Source organism: Mustela nivalis (genome assembly GCF_964662115.1).
Source record: "Mustela nivalis genome assembly, chromosome: 17".
Lineage (NCBI taxonomy): Eukaryota > Metazoa > Chordata > Mammalia > Carnivora > Mustelidae > Mustela > Mustela nivalis.
This window is the reverse complement of record NC_139036.1, coordinates 44,108,437-44,132,972: the sequence shown is the minus strand read 5'-3', so window position 1 is coordinate 44,132,972 and position 24,536 is coordinate 44,108,437. Positions and strand designations below refer to the sequence as shown.

Below are 24,536 nucleotides of genomic sequence, written 5' to 3'. Positions count from 1 at the left end.
TACAACAAGGTCCCCTTAAGTCAGAAGAGCCAACCAGGGGACCCAAACAAGAGAGGAGCCTGCTGTCTTCTGGGGGACAAGGTCCTTGCTCTAGGTATCCAGTTCCCCTTGGGGCACCACATCGTGAGAAGCAGGTGAAAGCCAAGGAAAAGCAAGAGCATAATATCAAATTAGATGAGGATTTGGCAGCCCAGAAGCTGAATGAGAATGACAACCAGAAACTGGAAAGAAAGTGAGCTTGGCTGAGCCTAGGTCAGGCTTCAAATGTGGGGTTCAAAATGTGGGGTTCAGTGGCGGAGGAAGAAGGAAAAGTCTGTCGCTCATGAACCAGAACCAGTGGGACCGACGGGTGATTCTTGGGGAAAGGAAAAGGGCGCTTGCATCTCTAGAAGAAATTCCCAAACATTATGACCGTCCAAGAATGAAGGATCTCATTACCTGAGCAGAGGTGAGCCTCCACGTCAACCTGGGCGGACAGGAACACAATTGATTGCGCCCCTGCTCCTGTCAGGCATCTGAGAAATCCTTTATATCATCATCACATTTAACCGTTGTTACAACAGCCCCACGAGGTAGAGATTATTACAATTCTCACTTGAAAGGAAGGCCGAGGACCAGAAGGCGAAGTAACTTGCTCACGGCTCAAGAGGCAGAAGCTAGTCTGGGACTGGGGCGATTCCCACTGCGTAGGTGTTTGTGCGGATAGAACAGGGCAGTTTCTACACTGTTTGGAGACGCTCCTGACCGACCGTACTACCTCTTTGAGTGTGTTGTAAGCAGTAGCCTCTCCTCCCTCACAAATTTTCCACCAAATTTCGAGGGCTCCGGACCTCCAAGAACCCGGGTGAGTAGACCAGGGCCGTCGCACTCCCTTGCAGCTGGGGTCCGCGAGCGCGGGGTGGGGTCTGCAGGGTGGGCGGAGGGCTGGCAGGGCCCGCGCGCGGTGCGCAGAGCTGGGCGGTGAGGGGGCGGCGCCCGGAGGTCCGCGGGGTGGGGCGCCGCCTGCAGGGGGCGCTGGCGGAGGCTCCGGGTGGAGACAATCGCGCCGAGCTGCCGCCGCAGCCAGAGCGGGAGCCCGAGCGGCGCGGCGCGGCGCAGAGCTGGGGCTGAGCGGGGCCGGCCGAGCGGGGCCGGGCGGGAGCCATGGGCCGCTAGGGCCCGGCCGAGCCCCGCGATGCCGCCGCCGAGTGGCCCCAGCGTCCTCGCGCGGCTGCTGCCGCTGCTGGGGCTGCTGCTCGGCGGCGCCTCCCGGGCTCCCGGCAAGTCGCCGCCGGAGCCCCCCAGCCCGCAGGGTGAGTCTCGGCCAGGAGGGGCAGCGATCGCGGGCCTGCGCCCCCTCGATCGGGCCCCCGCCCGCCAGCCCCCTCTTCGCGGCGCTCGTGAATTGGGGGTACTCTGTTCCCTGGGTTTGGGTGGGGGGAGCCCGGCGACTTCGGGTCGGCGCTTACGGGGGAGAGGAGGGAGGGAGAGGGCGACTGCCGGGGCGGGGGTCTTGGGGAGACACAATGGGGAGAGCGGGGGTCCCCGGGCTCCGCGCCGCCGCCCCCTCTCGCCTTGTTTTTCTCTCTCCGGGTCCGCGAGGCGCTGCTGCCTGAGCCATTGTCTACCGAAGACACCCGCCCAGGGGCGGGCTGGGGCGGGCGCCCGCTCCGCAGCCCCCTGCGGGTTCCTCGCTCCCGACCCGGGCTGGGTGGGGGCGCCAGCACCGGCTGCCACCTTGGACCCGGACGGGGGCTGGGCGCCTTGAGCAGGGCTGGAAGGGGGGAGGGGGAGTGGGTGAGGCGGTGGGCGGATTGACTGCTCGAATGGGGTTCTTCGCCCTGGAGCTTGACAGCCCCCGGCCGGCCCCCCGGGTTCAGAATTGGGGGTGTACCGAAGAAACGCTGTCGGCCCTTGAGGGGGGAGGGGCTGCAGTTTGGGGGGTTCTGGAAAAAGGGGTACGTGGTGATTCCCAGCCAAAGCGCATGGCAGGGCTGTGGTGGCGGAGCCATGCTGAGCTGCCTAGCTGGCTGTGGGCTGTGCCGGCTAGGAGGGCAGGTGCCTGGGTCCCCGTCCAGCAGACCTCCGGCTGCTCCTATCCCCAGCCCATCCCCGGTCACCCCCTCCTCATCTAACCTTTGGGTAGCCGTGAAGCAGAGCCTCCGGGCGCCTCACGGGCCCAGGTGGGTGTGTGAGGTGGGGGCGGGGGAGGCTCTTGCAGCGGGAGAGGGTGGGAGAGCTAGACTCTGGCTCCTGGGTTCTCGCGGGGGCCTCCGCCCACTCCAGCCCTGCGCCCACCACCCCAGCTACCGTTCCCTCTGTCGCCTCTGGGCCCCATCCCTGCCTGAAACTGTGCTCTCCACTCCTCTCCACCAAGGAGCTGACAGGAAAACCAGGGTGGGGGGGTGTCTGGTTGAGGGAAGTGGGGTCCGGATGAAGGGAGGGGGTCGGATTTCCTCCTGGAATGAGGCAGAGCTGAAGCCTGGAGAGGCGGATACAGTATGGAATGTCAGGCTTGAGAAATGGGGAAGGCTCACCTCCCGCCTCAGTCTTCCCCGCTCTCTGCAGGAGGAGAGGAGGCTTTGATGGGTAGAAAAGGGCCCTGGTTTCTCAAAAAGCTTTTCCTTCAAGTCCTGTTCTCCAGGGGAGGGGGTCCAGAGAATTAGCTGAAGTGGAGCCAGGAGACAGGGCTCTCCCAGGCCCCTGGCTGAGAGCCCAGGTCGAGGGGAAGGGGACAAGAATCTGAGGGGCACCTGCCTACCCCTTCCCACTGACATGTCCTTCGGGCCTACCTGCCCACCCCGTGTTGTTCCTTAGGCCCCCTCCCCTCTTTTGAGGCTCTGGCCCTTGAACCCCAAGCATTCCTTCAAATGACCGTATTCCAGACTCCTGGGTCCCCTCTTTCCAGCTGCTCCCTCCAGCTGCTCCTCGCCGGGGTAGGGGTGGGGAGTAGCCAGGCCTCTCTAGCTTCTCAGAATTCCTCCTGGGTAGTGGGGGAGGAGGGGCAGGAAGATTGCCAGCTCCTGGGAAAACCAGAGAGTAGGAAAGAATCAAGTGTGTGCACCCACCCTGCCAAGTTGGGCTTTGGCCTGGGAGGGGTGAGGGAGGTGGGTTCAGGCGAACAGCTGGATGGGATGCCAGGGCCAGGCGTGGCGCTGGCCTCGGGGCTGGAAGCTTGAGATGAGACACCTGTCTCCATTGAGTGTCAGGCTCCACGCATGAGGCCCCCCCGCCCCACGCAGGGACCACCCCATGCCCTGCTGCCCCAGGCTCTTCTTTCTGTACCTGGACTCCCCCAGGTTTGTGTCCCCACCTGCCTCCGGGCCCTGCACTGAGGCCTCTGTACCTTTCTAGGCATGGACACCTACTCCCATCATGAGCAGCAAGGTAGGGGTGAGCCAGGTTCTTGAGGGAGGGGCCATGCTGAGTGGGAAGAAGTAGATGGTGCTGTGGATCAGAGAGGCTGCCTGGGGAAACCCGTGAGAACAACTCTAGGCCTGGTCCCTGCCTGGTCACCCCATCTGAGCTCAGGACACCTGCACACCCATCCTGGCCAAGCTCTCCGGGGGCTGGGAGCAGAGACAGCTGGACTTCCCTTCCCAGGCCTCTCCACACCAGTTTCCCTTGGGCCTGGGTCGGCCCCCCCAGATCTCCTTCCCCTTGCCGGGGCCCCAGCTCTCTGCCCATCTCCTGGGAGGAATGAGGGCGTTGCCATGGTGACTGACTTGTAGCTGACCAGCTGGGAGGGGGCAGGCAGTCCCTGTGAGGGGGAGGGGTCAGGAGGTACTTGTTCAGGCTTAGGGGTTGGGGTGAGTCCCTAAATCTGAAAGGAAACAGGCTTGAGCAAAGGATTCTGGGAAAAGGATGAATAAGGGGAAAGACCAGCTCCCTAGTGTTCCCTTCTCAGCTTTTTCTTCAGAACCAAAGCTCTGACCCAGCCCCCCTTGCAACCCTTCTCATTGGCTGAATTCTGACCTCTCTCCTCTCCATCCGTAGACCCTTGGTCGTCCTCTTATTCCTCCTTTCTCAGCCCTCTTCTCTCTTCTCTCTCCCCTCCCTGACACCAGCCCCATGGGGTCCAGTGGTTAAGAATTTGGGTCTAGGGACACCTGGGTGGCTCATTCGTTTGGGCATTTGTCTTCGGCTCAGGTCATGATCCTGGGGTCCTGGGACTGAGCCCCGCATCAGGCTCCCTGCTCGGTGGGGAACCTGCTTCCCCTTCTCTCTCTGCCTGTGGTTTCCACTGCTTATGCAAGCTGTCTCTCTCTCTGTGTCTGCCAAATAAATAAAATCTTAAAAAAAATAATAATAATTTGGGTCTAGAGGCAGACTCCCAGGTCTGGATCCCATCTCCCTCCCCCACCCCACCGAACCCCCGAACCAGTGCGAATATCTAAACTCTGAGCCTCAGCTGCTTTATCTGCAAAATGGGCTTCAGAACATATTTTATGGGGTCTAATGCATCATTGACTGTAAGACGCACCATTATTTCATGTGCCAGGAAGAAAAGAAAAAAAAAAATACTGCCAATCCTGATGATGATATCCTCAGTGAGAAGCATATTCTGAGTTCAAAAATGTAAAAATGCGGGAAAGTGCGTGAGTGAGACTTGAAATACGGTAGTAGCACCACCTGTCTCATAGGCTGATGTGGGGTTTAAAAGAGGGCGCTAGCAGTGCTGACTCTTCCAGAGTCTTGTCTAGCCTGGGCCCCAAAGCCGCTCCCAACCCACCACCTCCTCCTCCTCCGATCTCGGGACCCCCCCCCCTTCTATTTCCCACCCCCCATCCCTCCTCACTCTCCTCACCCCATCTTGTCCACAGAGATCCTGATCAAGGTGCAGGTATATGTGAGCGGGGAGCTGGTGCCCTTGGCCCGGGCCTCCGTGGATGTGTTTGGGAACCGGATGCTGCTGGCCGCTGGCACCACGGACTCGGAGGGCGTGGCCATACTGCCCCTCAGTTACCGCTTGGGCACCTGGGTGCTGGTCACTGCTGCCCGCCCTGGCTTCCTCACCAACTCTGTGCCCTGGCGTGTTGACAAGCTGCCCTGTGAGTGCAGGGGCAGGCGGAGGGGGGCGGGCAGCAGCTGACCCCATCAGCCCCTTCCCAAAATAGCCCTTGGGGGTGGAGGGGGCAGGCTCTCCAGCAGCTGCTGCCCGGACTGGGGTACGCAGAGGGGGCTGAAGGAGGATGAAGTCACTTGGATTCGGATGGAGGGAGTGCCCGGCCCTGGGTTTGGGGGGGTGGGACAGCTTTTTCTGGAGCTGATGGGCCACCCCTCCCACAGTGTATGCTTCAGTCAGCCTCTACCTGCTCCCGGAGCGGCCGGCCACCCTCATCCTGTATGAGGACCTGGTGCACATCCTTTTGGGCTCTCCTGGTAAGGCTCCTCTTTAACCCCCCAACTCATGCCCGCCCCTCTTCCTTCCCTCTGACCTGGGTACAGAGAGCTCCACTCTTCTATGTATGAGTGCTGTGTGCCCTTGAGCAAGTCACCTAACCTCTCTGAGCCTTAGTTTGTTCATCTGTAAGATATGGATATTATCTATAATATCATCAATTGGAGCTATATCATCAAATTGAAGTAAGGATTAAATATCAAGTATGAAAAAACAGCACGGAAGGTGGTCAATAAATGTTTTTGTTATTGGGGCTTCTCGTGGTTTCTATTCTCCCTCTACTCCTACCATTAGCATTCCTGTTCCCTGCCACCTGTTTCATCAGTGGATCTACACATACTACTTGTGCACCTACTAGGTGCCTGGCAATGTTAGAAGACCACGGGAGGGTCATTCCATAGGAACTGAGCAATTCTCAAGTGCAAGGCCTAGACCAACACCACAGTATCTGCTCACGGCTCCAGTCTCACCAAACCAATCCTTAACCGCGCCAGGCATTGTGTCTGGTGCTGGGGAACAATGGGAAGGAAGAACAGACCCACTCCCTGTCTTATGGAGTTCACGGACAAGTAAGACGACAGACAAACACGTCGCTACCAACCCTGAACTAATTATAAGGCAGGCGGAACAGTGGAGTAGAGGGCAGCGGGCTTCAGCACGGAGACAAGCCTGACCTGTGAGTGTAGCAGGGCAAGAGAATTTGGGGAAGGGAGCTACGGGACCTTGTCGGCTCAAGAATTAAAGGGTGGCACAGACCCCTGCACTGGAGAGGAATCAAGATGCAGGGGGAAGAAGGGGACAGCCAGGGTGCAGCGGGGCGCCTGACTGGCTCTGCAGGAGGGGTGCCTGGTGCAGACTGGTTGATCTGGCTGGTACTAGGGAGTCATGGTGGGCTTGGGAGAGAGAGAACCTGCCTCCCCAATTTATATTCTTAGCTTGAGTCCTTGTCTCCCAGGTGCTCGTTGGCCTGTCTTCATCTCCCTGGTCCTGAACCAGAGGCTTCTAAACTGTCCTTGGAGGTTTCTACAATGCCAAGTGAGGGGTGCGGGGCTGCCTCAGTCAGTAGAGTGTGCAACTCTTGATCTCGTGAGTTCAAGTGCCACTTTGGGGCATGGAGCCTACTTTCAAAAGTAATAGTAAATAAATAATAAAATAAAAGGCCAAATAATCCTTTTGTGGCCCCTGGCTTACGACGGTCCCATGGCTCCCATGGCTTTCAGAGTAGAGCCTCGAGTCCTTCACAAAGCTGACCACACCCTGTGGGGTCTGCCACTTAGTCACCCGTGTCCGTGGACCAGCCCGCTGCCCTGTGCCTTTTGGCCTTTCTCTCCTCCGTTCTCTTGGAGGTCCCTTTGCACCTTCCTTCCTGTGGGAGTCTTACTCATCCTCATCCTGCAAGACTCCATTGGAAACCACCTGGGTGGCTCAGTGGGTTAAAGCCTCTGCCTTTGGCTTAGGTCGTGATCCCAAGGTGGCTTAGGTCGTGATCCCAGGGTCATGGGATCGAGCCCTGCATGGGGCTCGCTGCTCGGTGGGGAGCCTGCTTCCCTTCCTCTCTCTGACAGCCTCTCTGCCTCCTTGTGATCTCTTGCTCTGTCAAATAAGTAAATAATCTTAAAAAAAAAGACTCCATTGGGCCTTCCCCAGCTGGGTGGGCCAAGTGCACTTGGCGCCCCACCATTTTAATAACAAGTTAGGATGGAAAAGTGCTGAGAAGATGGGCCAGCACCACACTTCCTGGGTTTCCGTCAGGCTCCAGGACTGTGACCTTGGGCAAGTCACTCAACTCTGGCCTCCATTTCTTCGTGTATACAACAAGGTCGATAATGAAAGCACCTACTTTAGGGCCTTTGTACTAATTACAGGGGTTAACACAGGAAGACTTAGATGGTGTCCAGCATATCTTAAAGCTTAATACATGTTAGCTACGACCATATTGTATTAGAATTTTGTTTATATGCCCCCTCCACTCCAAGACAGACAGACAGACACACACACTCACACATAAAACCTAAGCTGTGTAATACAGGAGCCACTAGCAACATGTGGCTATTTAAATAAATTAAAAGTAACATTAATTTTTTAAAGATTTTATTTATTTGACAGAGCGAGAGAGAGACGAGCAGGAGGAGTGAGGGAGGGAGAAGCAGGTTCCCTGCTGAACAAGGAACCTGACATGGGGCTTGATCCCAGGACCCTGGGATCATGACCTGAGCCAAAGGCAGACGCTTAATGACTGAGCCACCTAGGCACCCCCAAATTCATTAAATTTTGAAAAATTATAAATAAATCCAGTGTCTGAGTCACACTCGCCCCCTTTCAAGTGCTTAATAGCCATGGGTGTCTAGTGGGTACTTAAATGGGCAGCACAGAGAGAGAACATTTCCATGCAACACAGCAGGAAGTTCTGACGTCCCAGAAGGGACAGCCCTGCACAAGACTGTGAACTTGAAAGCAGGGAACTGAGGACTATCTTTGTATCTCCAGCACCTAACACAGTGCCCGCCACACAGCTGGCAACAGTCATTGTTTGAGGACCCGAACCTCATCATTTTATAGATTATTGAGGAAATGGTGTTTCAGAGAGAGCAAGTAATTTGCTCAGGGTCACATAGCCAGGACTAGATTTCAGGTCCAAGTCCTTTTTCCATGTTAACATTCTATGAATGCAGTTCTCTCCCCGAGTCACCAAGCTCCCTGACCTTCCCAAGTGGCCTGACCCAGTGACCCCGTTCTCCTCAAAGACCTGCTTTCTGCTCTGGTCCCTGGGCAAGCCACAGCAGCCCCCTTCTCCGTCCAGGTGCCCGCTCCCAGCCCTGGGTGCAGTTCCAGCGCCGGGCTGCCCGCCTGCCTGTCAGCTCCACCTACAGCCAGCTCTGGGCCTCCCTCACACCTGCCAGCACCCAGCAGGAAATGCGCGCTTTTCCTACCTTCCTGGGCACCGAGGCCTCCAGTTCAGGTAGGCTTGGTGTCCGGCAGGGAAGGGACGTTTCCCCCCATCCCACCACCAGGATTTAGCTCTCAGCCCCTGTGTCTCCTTTCCCCCAGGCAATGGTTCCTGGCTAGAGCTGATGCCACTGGCTGCTGTGAGCGTGCATCTGCTGACGGGCAATGGAACAGAAGTGCCGCTCTCGGGCCCCATTCACCTGTCCCTGCCTGTGCCCTCCGAGCCTCGCGCCCTGACTGCTGGCACCAGCATTCCAGCCTGGAGGTTTGACCCCAAGAGTGGTGAGTGCCTCAAGGGGCTGTGGCTGCTGGAGTTTGGGGAAAGCAAGTGGGACGTAGATTGGCGGAGGGGGGGGGGACATTGGGTTTCATGAAACTCCTGCCTGTTCCAGGGCTGTGGGTACGCAACGGCACTGGTGTGATCCGGAAGGAAGGCCGGCAGCTCTACTGGACCTTCGTCTCCCCTCAGCTGGGGTACTGGGCAGCTGCCATGGCTTCCCCCACTGCTGGTGAGAGACAGGGGGATGGCTGGAACCAGGAGCCGTGGGGGAAAGGGAGGCTGGGAGTGTGTGGACTCCTGAAGGAAGAGCAGTCACAGAGAGCTAACCCCTTGCCTGGCACAGGACTGGTCACCATCACATCAGGCATCCAGGACATTGGCACCTATCACACCATCTTCCTGCTCACCATCCTAGCAGCCCTGGCCCTGCTGGTGCTCATTCTGCTGTGTCTGCTCATCTACTACTGCCGGTGAGTGCCTCGCCCCTGCGCTCCCTCACCCCCACCCCCACCCCCAGCCTCTGCTCATCCCCTGCACCCTGAGGCCTACCTTCTGCCTGGGGTGGGGCTGGGTGCTAGGCCCAAAGAGGCATGAAGTACAATTCCAGTCTTCAAGGCACTGACAAGGCACCCGAGAGACTGGGGGCTGAAGTAGGGGGAGAGGAGGCAGGACCTACAGGCCAGGCCCCTCCAGGGGACCCCTGGCTGGACATGCTCCTCCCAGGCTCTCACAGCACCTCCTGCATGTGAAGGAGTGCATCTCTCTTCAGGGGGGCTGGCCCTCCCACAGACACTCAAGGCTCTTTCCACAAACCTCTCCCAAGCCCTATCCAGCTGCCCCAACATTTCTCCCTGGGTCCCAGCCATTCTTCCCATCCCTCCAACACTGTCCATCCCTCATCTTGCCACTGCGGAGTTAGGAAGCTGCTCAGGCCTCCCTACCCTTTCCTGAAGTCCTGGGTCGCTCCCCCCTCCCACCCCAAACACCTTCCAGGAGGCGCTGCCTGAAGCCGAGGCAACAGCATCGCAAGCTGCAGCTGTCCGGGCCCTCCGACGGTAACAAACGAGACCAGGCCACCTCGATGTCCCAGCTCCATCTCATATGTGGGGGACCCCTGGAGCCCGCCCCGTCGGGGGACCCTGAGGCCCCGCCCCCAGGCCCCCTGCACTCAGCCTTCTCCAGCTCCCGAGACTTGGCCGCCTCCCGGGACGACTTCTTCCGCGCCAAGCCGCGCTCTGCCAGCCGTCCGGCAGCCGAGCCTGGAGGCTCCCGCGGGGGCGAGGGCGCGGGGCTCAAGGGCGCCCGCTCCGTCGAGGGTCCCGGCGGGTTGGAGCCAGGCCTGGAGGAGTACCGGCGGGGAGCCTCGGCGACCCCCGCCTTCCTGCAGGAGCCGCCCTCGCCGCCGCCGCCCTTCGAGCACTACCTGGGCCACAAGGGGGCGGCCGAAAGCAAGCCCCCCGACTTCCTGCTGTCGCAGTCGGTGGACCAGCTGGCGCGGCCGCCGTCGCTCAGCCAGGCAGGGCAGCTCATCTTCTGCGGCTCTATCGACCATCTCAAGGACAGTGTCTACCGCAACGTGATGCCCACCCTGGTGATCCCCGCGCACTACGTGCGCCTCAGCGGCGAGGCGGGCGCCGCGGGGGCGGGCGACGAGCCAGCCCCGCCGGAGGGCACGGGCTCCGGCCCCGCGCGCCCTTTCCCCCCGGCCGACCCCCAGCGCCCGCTGCTGCAGGGCCACTCGGGCGCGGGCGGCGAGGGCGGCGGTGGTGGTGGTGGTGGCAGCGGCGGCGGCGGCGGCGGCGAGGCCTGGGGGGGCGGGCGCTCGGCGCCGGTCAGCGGCTCGGTCACCATCCCGGTGCTGTTCAACGAGTCCACCATGGCGCAGCTCAACGGGGAGCTGCAGGCGCTGACCGAGAAGAAGCTGCTCGAACTGGGCGTGAAGCCTCACCCGCGCGCCTGGTTCGTGTCCCTGGACGGGCGCTCCAACTCGCAGGTGCGCCACTCCTACATCGACCTGCAGGCGGGCGGGGGCGGCCGCAGCACCGACGCCAGCCTGGACTCGGGCGTCGATGTGCACGAGGCGCGGCCCGCGCGCCGGCGGCCCCTGCGCGAGGAGCGGGAGCGCGCGCCCCCGGCCGCGCCGCCCCCGCCGCCCGCGCCCCCGCGCCTGGCGCTCAGCGAGGACACCGAGCCGAGCAGCAGCGAGAGCCGCACGGGCCTCTGCTCGCCCGAGGACAACTCGCTGACGCCGCTGCTGGACGAAGTGGCGGCGCCCGAGGGCCGGGCGGCCACTGTACCCCGAGGTCGGGGCCGCAGCCGCGGGGACAGTTCCCGCAGCAGCGCGAGCGAGCTGCGGCGCGACTCGCTCACCAGCCCGGAGGACGAGCTGGGGGCGGAGGTGGGCGACGAGGCGGGCGACAAGAAGAGCCCGTGGCAGCGGCGGGAGGAGCGGCCGCTCATGGTGTTCAACGTCAAGTAGCGCCCCCGCCCGGCCTGGCACCGCCTCCCCCACGTCGGCCCCCACCCCCTCCGCCCGGGCCTGCCCCCAGGGTACGCGCCCAGGGGAGCGGAGGGGGCCCTCGCTCTTAGCCCCCCAGACCACCCCTTCCCCCGCCTGGAGAGGGGCCCAGGGGGCTGCGGAGCTGTCCAGTGGTATGTGCTGGGTAATGTCTCGGGAGAGACCCATGTTGGCCTCCGAGAGGGAGGTGGGAGGGGTCCAGACCCCCATTGGGAGTTGCTGGGGGAAGGAGGGCTGGAGGGTGGGGAAGCAGTGCCTGTATAAACGTGGCTGTACATAGAAAGATCTATTGTGGGAAAGCAGGAGGGGCGACCGGGCCTCAGCTGCTCGTGTGAGGGCTGGGAAGGGGCCTTCTCTGGGGACCCTCCGGGAGGGGAGGGGGTGCTGCCTGCTGACTAGCCCACCTTTGGGCTAGGATGTCACAGGGCTGGTGGCTGGGGCGGCTCTGGGGATTAGGGGATGTGATGGGATTGCTGTGGGTAACGGCAAATATAAAACTGGTGAGATGAACTGCGTGTGTATCTTTCTGTGGGGTTGGGGGCTTTTGCTCAGAGGGGAGCGGGCAGGGTGGTCAAATCAGACACTGTTAAGAAAGTGAACAAACTTTACTGCAGCACATACACACACGCACGCCTGTGGATAGTGAAGAGCACCTGGCCACAGGGTCCACGGAAATTGGGGCAGGGGATGGCAGCTTGTTACACGGCTTTCGCCATAGCCCCCCTTGAGACAGGGAAGGCCTTAGATTGAGGCCCCAACTCCCATGATGGGGGTGGGGCATCAGAATGGGGGACTCCAGGAGAATTTGGTGGGGGAGAGGTGCTGGGGAGGCCTGAGCAGTGGGGACCCTCTGAGCAGGGTCCCGAGGGCTGCAGACTGTCTTCAGTCCTTAATGTCACCTCACAGCAGCTGTCTCGGGGCTGGGTCCCTCAGTGGCATGTCCCAGCGCAGGCTCTCCCTCCGCAGACACTTGGTGCCCTTGGCCCCACAACGGAAGCCTGCCGGGCAGCAGTGACGCTGATCTGCACAGCAGACACCCTGATAGCCAGGGGGAGGGCAGGGAGTCAGAGTCGGATATAGTGGGACCTGGCTCCCACGAACGACCCTGGCTTCCACAGATAGCCAGTCCCCGGCCGGGGGAGGGGGGGTGGCACTCACCTGGCGATAGGGACAGCAGGCCCAGCCCCCTCGGCTGTCTCGACAGCAGGTCTGGTTATCGTGGCAAAAGTGCCCTGCCCCACACTCCACGTTTCCCACAGCCACCCGAGAGCCATGGGCCAGGCGGGCAGCCAGGTGGGCCGAGTCCGCCTCCTTCTCGCAGGATCGGGCTTTCACATTGCACGTGTACCCAGCCGGGCAGCAGTGCTGGCGGTCCTCACAGCACACAGCCTGCGAGGGACAGGGTGGCCTTCACGTCCGCCCCACCCACTTCCCAGCCCCTACGGAGGACTCGGTTCCCCTGTCCAGGGCAGGCAGGTGGGCACTCACGTGAGGCAACTGGCAGCAGGCCCAGCCCCCACTCAGGCTGGGGCAGCAGGTCTGCCCCACGGGGCAGCTGGTGTGCTGGTCACAGCCCATGTCTCTGCGGTGAGACAGGGAGGCCTGACGGGCAGGCATCTTCTCCAATCCAGTCACCGTCTTGCTTCCCTTCTGACAGTGGCCCTCGGCCAAGCACGTGTAGCCATGGGGGCAGCAATGCTTGTGGTCTGAGCAGCAGACAGCCTGGGGGGGCGGGGGGCAGCATACGATGGCCTGGGAAGCTGCTTTGTGGGACAGAAGCTGAGCCCTTGCCTACCCCGACGCCCTCTCCTGCTCACAGCTCCTCCAGCTGGGAATGAACCTGACCGAGCCGGTGGGCCAGCTGCAGACCAGGCAGAGGACTGAAGAGCAAAGCAACAGGAGTCTGACCACCTGCCCAGGCCAAGACACCGGTGTTTCCCCCCTCTGCCACCCGCTCCATACTCTCCGCCCTCCCACACACCTCTGGGGCAGGACAGCAGCCCCACTCCCCAGATGCCAGTCGACAGCAGGTACTGGAGGAGGGACAGCTGGTGATGTTATCACAGGGGACATCGTTCTCCACCGCCTGGGGGATTGGCAGGCGAAGGTGGGCTGGGGTCCGCACCACCCAGGGCATCTGGCGAGCCTTCTGTTCACAGGTGCCCTTCGCTGTGTCACATTTAAATCCAGCTGGGCAGCAGTGTACGTGGTCTTCACAGCACACAGCCTAGGGTGGGTGGACAGGGGACAGTGGGCACAGGGGCCTTGCTGGCTGCCGCTTCCTGCTCAGCCCAGCCCACCCAGCACTCCTGCATACCTGGGCGAAAGGGCAGCAGCCCCAGGCCCCTGACTGCAGGCGGCAGCAAGTGTAGCCATCTGGGCAGCTCACCTCCATGTCACATTTTACCTCCTGCACTGTGAGAAAGCCACAGGGGACAGGTCAGCAGTGGCGTGGGGGAGCCTTGAGAAACCCCACCCTTGGCCGGCTCCACAGCCAGAACGAACGCTAAGGATGGACAATATACTGAGACCACCCACCCCAAGCAGTGACACGAAGGCAATGACGAGTGTGGAGGAAAAGGGGTTGTACATGCCCTGTCCCCTCCATGTGGCCCTCCGTCCCCCACCCCTGCCTGTGTTCCTGGAACAATTTGGTGGAGAGTTCCTGCACACGGAGCCGCTGCGATGGGGTCAGCAGCCTGCGTCTGGTACCTGCATTTGCGGGCAGCTTGGTGAGGAGGTCCGTAGCGTTCTCCTTGGAGAGGCACTTATTCTGGACTAGGTCGCACACAGTGTCCTGGGGGCAACAGTGCAGGTGGTCCGAGCAACAGATGGCCTGCGGGGTGGGAGGGCGGTCCAATCTCCTCCAGGGCTCAGGGAGCAGCCCAGTGACAGTGGACGCTGCCCCAATCCCCCACTAGGGGGCGGCATGAGTCCTCAGCAGCCAGGCTCTAACCCGCCTGCCAGCCCGCCCCACCCCAGGGGGAGTCCTTTGGAGGTAGGTGTCCCCGCCAGGTGGCTGTGGGCACGCAGCCCCTCACTCACATTAGGCATCGGGCAGCAGCCATACTTCCCACTGGGCAGCTGGCAGCAGGTAGAACCATCAGGACACTGGGACTGTCCATCTGGGCATAAGATCACTGCAAGGGGAGACAGGTGGGTGGTGAGGAACTCTTCCCCAGGCTGGGAGCTGCGAGAGGCCTTACCTCCTTTCCAACATGCACCCTCGACGCTCCCACCTCCTTACCTGCCCCACTACTCCTCTGTGCAGGGATCTTCTTTGCTAGGGGGTGGGAGCCTGTAGCCGTGAGGCAGCGGGCATGAGCCAGGTCGCAGGATGTCCCATGGGGACAGCAGTGCACCTTGTCTTCGCAGCAAGAAGCCTGCCGAGAGAAGCTTCCAACTCTGTCTTTGCCCCCTCCGGCCCGCTGCTCTGCCCCGACTTCTCCCTCCACCCCCTATCTTCCCAGACCGGTACCTGAGGCATGGGGCAGCAGCCCCAGGAGCCATCTCGCATAGTGCAGCACGTGGAGGAGTTGGGGCATTCGAACCGGCTGTCAGGGCACTGGATGGCACCCAAGGGGTTGGTATCTATGGATAGGACGACCCAGGATCCCGTCAACTCAGTTAGCGAAGGCCATCGTCCCCATTACCTGCTGACACCCCGGCCTGCAGGCCCAGCTGAAGGGGGCTGGTGGTCCCACACTGGGGCTCGGCGCTCTCCCAGGCACCCCTAAGCCACTCTCCCCACCAGCCAGTCCTTGCCTCAGCAGTATGGCCCAAGGCCTGACTAGGCTGCCCTTGAACCAGCCCAGCTTGGCCTCTCTCCACCCTCCCAAAGCTTGGCCTGGGGCCTGGAGTCTGGCATTCTCTCTCCTGCTCCTTCCTAGCCTCGCGCTCTTCCTCCGTCCCGAGCAAAGGGGTTGCTTAGTACAGATGCCACAGGAATGAGGGCACAAGGGCAGGAACCAGGTCACCCAGCTGGCTGGATTCCTGGGCTGACCAGCCTCCACCAGCGGCCCATCTGCCTGCCCTCCACCTCCACCCCTACCACACCTGATCTCTGGAAGCAGGACCGCCCGTCGGCGCTGCAGTGGTAGCCCCGAGGGCAGCAGTGGTGGCCATCAGCGCAGGACACGGCCTGTGGGACACAGAGACACCCACGCTGGCTCAGCTTTTACCTGGGGTGAGTCGGGGGAGAGTCCAAACACAGACCTGAGCCCCTCCGTTGAGCCCATGGCACCCTCACCTCTGGGAACGGGCAGCAGCTGGAGGTCCCAGAGACGGTGAGGAGGCAGGAGTAGCCAGGAGAGCAGTGGGCATCTACCCGGCAGGGGCGCCCCAGCTGCCCGCTCAGCACTGTGGGCCACTGGCCCTGGAAAGTGAGAGATAACAAAATGAAGGACCCAAGCCCGGCCTCTTCCTCTGGCCGCGCTGAGATGCCCCTTTGGGAGATCCCAGCCAGCTCTTGCCTGGGCCGCAGGGCGCTCACCAGAACAGGATGGCAGCAACTGTAGCTCGCTCCTCCTGGGTCCAGGCAGCAGGCCCCAGGGCAAAACTGACCATCTGGGCACTGTGTTCCAGCCACCAGCCCTGCCACTAAGGCCACCCAGCTCACCACGGTCCACATGGTCTGCCTGCAAAATACCAAGAGGCATTTGGCAACGAGCTGAAGCCCATGCGACCCTGGATTCGGGGGCCAGTCACTCCCCCAGGTGCAGGTCAGATACCACCCGAGCCTCCTGATCCAGGCAGGAAGAGAGATGTGGGGCCCGAGATTCAGTTTCCTGTGTGTATGTTCACTTGTGCACCCACGTGTGGACAGTGATGAGCACGGACACAAGGATGGGTGTCAGTCTGCGTCCTCAAAATGTGCCCAAATGCCTCAGTCTCTGCGGGTGAGTGTGTAAAGACGCAGGTGTGTGAAAGGAGAATTTGCGGGTTTTGTGGGTCTGGTCTGTAGGGATATGGGTCACCTCCATGGAGTGGGTGAGGCCTCAGGAGCCATGGCAGGACTGTGGTGGGGAGCAAAGGGGGAGTCCCCCTTGAAAAAAACACAGAGTTGCACTTCCCTCCCCAGCTGATGCTGTGTTCACACCTGCCAAGGCCTGTTGGGGGGAAGGGGTGTCACATGATGACATGGGAAATCGTGGGGTTGAGAAAGTTGTGAAAAGGGAAGTGTGGTAGCCAGTGGAATCTGGGCTACCGTCCCCAGAGGCCAGCCACACCTTCCCCCCAACCATCCCCAAACCACCCAGGGAAGGGGTGCACAGGCTGGGACAGCCTTTGAGACACCTGTGTTCTCAGGGCCCCCCAATACCACCAGACCCTTTCAGATTCCCCAGACATACCACCCTAACCCCTGCCCAAACTCTGCCTCTCCCCCTACCTGGAAGCCGAAACTCAGCAGTACGGGGAGAGGACCACATAAGCCCACCCCGCCGCACCAGCAGAAGGAACCGATTATGAAGCTCTGTGGGGAGTAGTCTCTCACTTCTTAAATGACTCTTCCCCAACTCACACAGACTCACTAGTTCAATGGGAAGGGCCCAGGAGATGTCACCCTGCCTGGTAATGTTTGTGGAGCTTCTCCTGGCCCAATTACAATCCTATTTTCTTCCTTCCTTGCAACAATCATCCAAAGTAGTCGTAATACATTTACTTTTCAAAGGAGGAAACTGAGGCTCAGAGAAGGAACATCGCATGTCATATATCCAGTCATGGAGATGACAGGCTTTGAGGGCTGCAAAGCATACTGGACCTGGGTTCATGTGACAAAGTGGCACCATGGACAGTGCCCGGGAACAGACCCCAGACCCGGGGGGAGAGTAGAGGCCTGGGGTCCAAGCAGAGGTGGGATACAGAACCATTTTCTGAGCAGGTAGACAAGGGAGGACAGAAACGAGAAGCTCGGGGGCTGCGGGGATACTGCACTTGGGTGCTAGTCCTCAAATCACCACCACTGATGGTGAGAGCCTCAGAAATTGCTGTCTCTGGGGCTCAGTTCCCCCATGAGTCTCTGTGTGGACACTGACACTAAGTGTGGTGAGGACTTACACCCACCCAGTCACTAGCATCCTTCTCTCCCTCACCTGGCTCTCTTCAGTGACCCATTCTCAGCTCAGACCATTACCAGGAGGCCCCCGACTGGCTGATCCTGGACCTTGGCCCCTTTCATCCTCCCCTTTAAACCCACAGCTCCCAGGCAAGGCTGGTCCCACCTCCTTCTTGGGTGTCAAACCTCAACCCTCCAGAGGCTGTCCCACTGTCCTGGGTTGGCCCCGAAGGGGTGCCTATCTGCACAAATCTGGGTCCACAGGGCACCCTAGTAACATTTATGCATACTTTCCTATCATTGGTGTCATATCATTGGTGTCCTAAGGCTAGGGAGTATAGCGTGTGCTTCTAGTAAATAGCTAAGTACAGACGCACACCCACTTGGGACCAAGGAAGAAGGGACCCAATTCCTCTCAGTGGGGTTCTGAGCGGCGGCCTCTCTCACTCTCGCCCCACAATGCCACAGTAGAGAGAGGGACAGAAGCCTCAAGCCCCCAGCTCTGCCATCTCCCACTAGGTGGCAGCCCCCAACTCCGAGTGTCAGAAGAGAGATTCCCAAAAGGTGAACGAACTCAACTGCGAGTGAGCAGGAAAAGTGGCAGGGAGAGGCGGAAGTTGGCTGGTCCCACCCCCCACGAGAGGAAGTAAGGGAGAGCCAGACACAACCCAGGCGTTCGGTCACTACTCCCAAGCCCCTGCTGCCTTGGAGGAGGGCAGGGTCTCCAGCGCACTCGCAGCCGTCTGAGCTCCGGGACCAGAGCGGGCGCCTCTCTCGCTCCCAGGCATCCCGGGGACCACCCACCACCACCACCCGCAGCAGCACCTGGGCCGGCGCGAAGCCGGCTCAAGAATGGAGTGGTCCCTGCTTTGGGAGAAGGGGTTGCAGCTTCCGGGGACGCTGGAGAGGGAGACAGCCGCCTTCTATTGGGGGGTCACTGCAATCACTGCTTACTTCCCTCCACCCCACCCCGTAAGACTGCCTCCAGTGCCATCGGAAACCCCCAAAGGAGCTTCCCTAAGCCAGCCTTCTCTTGCCTCCCGGCTGGAACTCCGAAAGAACCTCAAGCCCTCAAGTCCTCCCGGCCGGACCCCTGGAAGAAGCGAGAGGTCTGCGCGGTTGCCCTCCTTACCTGCGACCGGCTCCGCGCTCGCTGGGTAGCCGCGGCCGGGGAAGCTCACGGACTAGGGCCTGGCAGCGCGATGGCCCGCCCACCTCCGTTTCCATTGGCCAGGTGTCCGGGCTGTGGCGCTCCTACTGGCTACTGGTCGACGTAGAGGCGGGGCCAGCCTGGAAAGCCGTGCTTTTTTTCTTACTCAATTCTCTTTCCTCCCTCCCTTCGTCTCCCTTCCCACCCTCCCCCCTCTTTTTTTTACGGGATCATGTGATTGGAGAATCATGTGACGTCCTGGCCCGGCTCAGCCAGGCTGCGGGCGCCGGATAGAATTTGCCCGAGATGGGGCATCGCTTATCCAAGGACCGTGACGGACAAGGCAGCTGCCCCTTCCAGGGCGCCTTCCAGGGCGTTCACGGGATGTCTGCTTCTGGATTAGGGACATTCGTGCATCCTGTTTCTACTCTGTTCAACAAACTCGGAATACAGGCTGGGCAGCCAGACCCCGTACGGGTTGAAGGAGGGTTGCGAGGGCAAGAATAGCTCTCGGGCGCGTTCCTCAGGGTGCTCATAGCGGGGTGTGAGTGGGTGGAGAGATGAGACAAGCTCACATTAAATCTAATTTAAGGTGCAAGGTCGTGTGCCAGGTGTTACGAACGTGTGTGTGTAGGTCAGAAGTGATAGGTTGGCTCTGGGCAGGGGGGAAAATATTTAATTCCACCTTAAGGGCACCTTTTTTCTTCAAGACTTTATTTATTTATTTGAGAAAGAGCATGAGCGGCAGGAGGGGAGAGGCAGAGGGAAAAACAGACTCCCCGCTGAGCAGGGAGCCCCACTCGGGCCTTGATCCCAGGACCCCGAGATCATGACCTGAGCCAAAGGCAGATGCTCAACTGACTGAGCCACCCAGGCGCCCCTTAAGATCACCTTTTTGAGCCGAATCTGGGAGGATATTAACTGGCAGGTGGAGAAGGGTTGGAGAAATGCCCGGACAGGGGGTGTTGGGAAGAGTATTCGGAAACCAAATGGGAAGAGCAGCCTTGGGCAGGGATTAAATGCCATGTTCAACATAGTGGGCTTAAGGAGCTGTTGGGTGCCTGACACAAGGCTGTGCTGGGGAGTAGGTGTATAGTGGAAGTGGCTTCCTCCTTTGAGTCAGCCCTGCCTTCCAGGAATAGACATGACCGGTGAGGAGAGAACCGTGGGGCACAGACCGGATTGGCCAGGAACAAGAGCCAGGCTGCTTGGTGCCAAAGGGCCCTGCTCTGGCCAAAATGATAGATGCACCAGGAGGGAGGAGAGCCCCAGAGAAAGCGTGGTGCCAGCCCTGGGAGGACAGGCAGTGTTTGGTTATACTGAGTGGCTGGAGAGTATTGCGGGCTCAACAAAGAGCTGGAGCTGAGGGGAAACCTGGGGGAGAAGACAAACAGCCTAATTCAGGGGTGAGGGCACTCTGTGTTTGGCAGCGGTGCTCAGCCTTGGGCTAGACAGGGCATGGAGAATGCGTGAGGCTCCTACCGGGGGACATTTGTGCAGTTTCCCTCCTGTGTATCCTGACACAAGGGGGTCCAGCCTATGCCTCCCTTACCAGAGCACGTGCCCTCATACTTATCATGAAATGTTAGGGTAATCAGTAAATAAGTCTATTCATCACAACTACACAGAGCCAAATAATAAATAAAATAAATGCGGGAGATAAAACTGGAGTGACTAAAACAAGTATCACGGAAAGTATCCTTAAAGGGTGATTTGCCCACTAGGGACATTTGGCAGTGATCAGAGACAGCCTGGGTTGTCACAACTAGGGCGAGGTGCTACCCGTCTCCAGTGGGCACAGGCCAGGGAGGCTGCTATATCCCACAACACAAAGAGGGTCCCCACGACAAAATGTGAGTTGTCCTGTCCCTGTGAAAGAGCTCAATGTTTCCTTCACACAGCTTCTTTTCTCTTATTTCATCAGCAGACTGTACATGTGAAAGGAAGCCTGATGGCATGATAAAAAGCACGCAGTGTCCTCGGGCTACCTGTTCTGGGCATAGCCAATCATCTTTCAGGTGGTGCGCAGGTCCTCTGGCCGCAGGCGCAAGCGCTATGTTGTCTGCTTTGTATGTAGCTGCCCCCGATACACGACCCTAAGATCGAGAGTTGTGTGCCAGCCAGGGGCCTCAGGTATTTCAGCTATTTTAAATTAATATTATCTGATTTCCAAGCAACAATCGGTTAAAGAAAGATCAGGGGATGTGTGCACTGAAGTTTCTAGAAGCAGTCACTTAGAGTTTAACAAGGATTAAAAGTATTTAATGGAAAAAAATGCAAAAGGCAGACTGAAGAACCTAGAAGTGCAACATCCTGGGTACATGGGGTAGGGGCAAACAGTCCTGGATGAATCCATGGGCCTTGTAGGCTTCACTCTCAAGGGACAAGGTAATAGTCTAGGTGTGAGCCCAAGCTTTAGAAAAATCTGAATCATACGCAGTTACTCTGATTACTATGGCAAAGAAATATTAAATGTATTTATTAAGCAAAATTTATTTCCTTGTCAAATGAATGCAGTGAAATTCCACTTTAGTGGAGAGGGTACAGTTCCCCGAGGACTACAGAACATCTCTCACATTCCTCAAGAAACACTCCAGTGTCCTCAAACTCTCCAGTTTAGGAATCTCTCTCCCTCTGCTTTTTCCTTTTAATGAGTTTGCATCGTTTTTTAAAATAGTACTAAAAAGAAGCAAACTTCAGAGTCACAAATAAATATGACATCAAAGGTCCATCCCCATCCCCATTTGCCCATTCCCTGAGCCCTCCCAGCCCCCTTTGGCCAGGCCTTGTGTTTTTAAATTTTGATGAAATCAATTGACTGTAAATGTGAGGGTTTATTTCTGGACTCTCAGTTCTATTCCATTGATCCATATGTCTGTCCTTATGCCAGTATGACATTGTCTTGATTACTATAGTTTTGTAGAAAGTTTTGAAACTGGAAGAAGAGGGGTCCTTCAATTTCTTTTTTCAAAATTGTTTGGGCATTGGTGGTATAGTGGTGAGCATAGCTGCCTTCCAAAATTGTTTGGGCTATTTTGGGTCCCTCAAATTTTTTTTTTTTAAAGATTTTATTTATTTGTCAGAGACAGAGGGAGAGAGAGCGAGCGAGCACAGGCAGACAGAGAGGCAGGCAGAGGCAGAGGGAGAAGCAGGCTCTCTGCCGAGCAAGGAGCCTGATGTGGGACTCGATCCCAGGACCCTGGGATCATGACCTGAGCCGAAGGCAGCTGCTTAACCAACTGAGCCACCCAGGCGTCCCGAGGGTCCCTCAAATTTCTATATGAATTTTAGGATCAGTTTCTCCAAAGTTGACAGCTGAAATTTTGGTAGGGAATGCACTGAATTTACAGGTCAATTTGGGGTGTGTTGCCAGCATAACGGTTTAAATCTCCCCATCCATGAACATGGGATGTCTTTACATTAATTTATTAGTTTGACATTTGCCAAGTATTCTATGCTATAGCTGTTACATAGTTTACTTAACCAGTCTCATTTCATGGATTTTTGTGTGTTTCCATTTTCTTTGCAGTTACAAATAATTATGCAATAATTGCGTGTGAACATGTCTCTGAGTGCACATGTGGGAGTTAAGCCCCTAAAAGTAATATTGTTGGGTAAAGAGTATGCACATTTGAAACACTAATGCCAAGCAGCACCTGGGAGGCTCAGTGGGTTAAGCCTCTGCCTTCGGTTCAGGTCATGGTCTCAGGGTCCTGAGATCGAGCCCCGCATCAGGCTCTTTGCTTGGCAGGGAGCCTGCTTCCCCCTCTCTCTCTGCCTCTCTGCCTACTTGTGATCTCTCTCTCTCTCTCTCTCTCTCTGTCAAATAAATAAATAAAAATAAAAGTATTTTGAAATGCTAATGCCAAACTGCTTTAAAATTTTTCCAATTTACACTCCCAGCCACAGTATTTGGAGGAACTTATTTCCCATACACTCATCAACATTGAATAAGCCAGTTTATTTTTAAAGATATTTATTTATTTAAAAGAGACAGCAAGAGTGCTCAAGCAGGGGGAGGAGCAGAGGGAGAGGGAGAGAGAATATCAAGCAGACTCCTCACTGAGGGCAGAGCCTGATGTGGGGTTCCATCTCATAACCTTGAGATCATGAGCCAAAATCAGCAGTTAGATGCCTAAATGACTGAGCCACTCAGGCATCCTGAATACACCAGTTCAAAAGATGTCTTACCAGGGTCACCTGGCTGGCTCAGTCAGAAGAATGCGTGCAGCTCTTGATTTCAGGGTGGTGAGTTTGAGCCCCACATTGGGTGTAGAGATTATTTAATTAAATAACCTTTAAGTAAGTAAGTAAACAAATAAATAAATAACAAAAGAGATTTTGCCAATCTAATGACAAAAGATAGTCTGTGTTTGTTTTATGCGTATTTCCTTGATTCTAAGGAAGCTGGGCATTTTTTCAAATGCTTATTCTGCCTATGTGTTTCTTCTGTGAATTGCCTGTTTGTATTGGGGTTCTCCAGAGAGACAGAACCAATTGCTGTGTATGTAGGAAGACATTTACTGAAAGTAATTGACTCATGTGATTATGGAAGCTGACAAGTCCAACAACTGAAGTGTGGGTCAGCAGGCTGGAGTCTCAGAAGAGCCAAAGGTGTAGAGGAAGTCCAAAGGCAGTCACTGGAGAATGTCTCCTTGTTTGGAAAGGCCAGGTTTTTTGTGTTCTATTCAGGTCTTCCATGGACTGGATGAGGCCCTGCCACATTATGGAGGGCAATTTGCTTTGGCCAAAATTCTCCATTTAAATGTTAATCTCACCCAAAAACATCCACCAAGTTGACACATAAAACTAATCATTACGTTATTCTTGATTATTTTTCTTTAGTGTTTGTCTTTTTCTTGTTCAGCTGTGGGAACTCTTTGAATGTTCTGGATATTATCTATATTGCAAATATTTTCTCCCCATGGGTCATTTTGTCTTTCAGCATTGTTTACGGTTTCCTTTGAGGTCAGAAGTTGTGTTGTTGTTGTGCCATCTGAAATCTAGTAATCAATCTTTTCCTTTATGGTTTCTGCCTTTCCCCCACCTCTTGCTTAAGAAATTATAAATAGGGGCATCTGGGTGGGTCAGTGGGTTAAGCCGCTGCCTTCGGCTCAGGTCATGATCTCAGGGTCCTGGAATCGAGCCCCACGTGGGGCTCTCTGCTCAGCGGGGAGCCTGCTTCCCCCTCTCTCTCTGCCTGCCTCTCTGCCTACTTTTGATCCCTGTCTGTCAAATAAATAAACAAAATCTTAATAAAAAAGATAAATAAATAAATTTTTAAAAAATATATAAATATGTTCTGCTATAAATAGGGTCTGTTTCTTTTTTTAAGAAAGATTTTATTTATTTATTTGTGAGACAGAGAGAACAAGCTGGGGAGAAGGGGTAGAGGCAGAAGGAGAAGCAGCACCCCTCCCCCGCCACTGAGCAGGGAGTCAGACTCAAGGCTCCATCCCAGAACCCCGGGATCATGACCCGAGCAGAAGGCAGACACTTAACTAACTGAGCCACTAGGGTGCCCCAATGTGGTCTGTTTCTATTCCTCTTACACCCCCAGCTGCATGACCTCAGTGGCACCAGAAGTAATAACAGGAGGTTTCACTGAGACCTGGCCTGGAGAGGCCTCTGGATGTGTCTCCCTGGCCAAGGGGTTTCCTCCAGGTTAGCCCCAAGGCTACTTTCCGAGGTAGTGGTCTGGGCAAAGGTTGGGCAGTTTCCTTCTCTCTCTCCTTCCTCCCACTTTTCCTAGCCTCTCCTTGATTCTTCCAATTGTCCCTCAGGGTTTTCTTCATTCAGAGTTACTATTCTGGAAGAGTCACAGAGACCCCAGGGCTGGGGCCTTTCCTCTCAAGATCCTGAGTTGCCAGACAAAACACAAGATGTCCATTTAAATTTGAATTTCAGACTGGAAATGAATTTTTTTTAGTGTCAGTATGTCTCGTGCATTATGTGAGACATACTTACACGTAAAAAGCCTTCATTATGTATCTGAAATTCACATTTAACTGAGCACCTTGCATTTTTATTTGCTAAATCTGGCAGCCCTAAAGACTGAGGTTGGAGTGAGGGCATAGAAACAGCCTCTCCTGGCTCACACCTACTCCTTCCCCTTCCTGCCTGAGTCACCTTGGGTGAGCAATTGTTAGCGCCTGCCCTCATCATCAGGCACCTGACTGGTGAGCCTGCAGGGCTCTGCTAGGTCCT

General features: G+C 57.2%; 2 protein-coding genes across 2 annotated transcripts; one reads left to right on the top strand and one right to left on the bottom strand.

Moving 5' to 3' along the window:
* Positions 1-1,053: 1,053 nt before the first annotated feature.
* FAM171A2 (family with sequence similarity 171 member A2) lies at positions 1,054-11,988 on the top strand. The gene is made up of 8 exons (XM_082706344.1): positions 1,054-1,292; positions 4,803-5,030; positions 5,269-5,361; positions 8,181-8,339; positions 8,429-8,608; positions 8,719-8,835; positions 8,950-9,076; positions 9,600-11,988. Exons 1-8 carry the CDS (start codon positions 1,175-1,177, stop codon positions 11,083-11,085), a joined length of 2,508 nt encoding a protein of 835 aa, XP_082562470.1. The 5' UTR covers positions 1,054-1,174; the 3' UTR covers positions 11,086-11,988.
* GRN (granulin precursor) lies at positions 11,715-18,522 on the bottom strand. The gene is made up of 13 exons (XM_082706374.1): positions 18,312-18,522; positions 15,617-15,761; positions 15,374-15,499; positions 15,181-15,265; positions 14,603-14,715; positions 14,372-14,507; positions 14,170-14,264; positions 13,837-13,960; positions 13,442-13,539; positions 13,106-13,351; positions 12,613-12,846; positions 12,283-12,513; positions 11,715-12,162 (listed from the first exon to the last, which is right to left on the bottom strand). Exons 1-13 carry the CDS (start codon positions 18,404-18,406, stop codon positions 12,025-12,027), a joined length of 1,866 nt encoding a protein of 621 aa, XP_082562500.1. The 5' UTR covers positions 18,407-18,522; the 3' UTR covers positions 11,715-12,024.
* Between the last annotated feature and the right edge of the window lie 6,014 nt (positions 18,523-24,536).

Bases quoted from the DNA above. Each gene is read 5' to 3' on its own strand.
- GRN (XM_082706374.1), bottom strand. From the start codon at position 18,406: ATGGAAACGGAGGTGGGCGGGCCATCGCGCTGCCAGGCCCTAGTCCGT. The intron at 12,847-13,105 runs GTGTGTGGGAGG...CCGCCCCCCCAG, and splicing joins GCTGCTGTCCTGCCCCAGAG to GCTGTCTGCTGCTCAGACCA. The intron at 12,514-12,612 runs GTGAGTGCCCAC...TGTCCCTCGCAG, and splicing joins CCTGCTGCCAGTTGCCTCAC to GCTGTGTGCTGTGAGGACCG.
- FAM171A2 (XM_082706344.1), top strand. From the start codon at position 1,175: ATGCCGCCGCCGAGTGGCCCCAGCGTCCTCGCGCGGCTGCTGCCGCTG. The intron at 5,031-5,268 runs GTGAGTGCAGGG...CCCCTCCCACAG, and splicing joins GCGTGTTGACAAGCTGCCCT to TGTATGCTTCAGTCAGCCTC. The intron at 8,609-8,718 runs GTGAGTGCCTCA...TGCCTGTTCCAG, and splicing joins GAGGTTTGACCCCAAGAGTG to GGCTGTGGGTACGCAACGGC.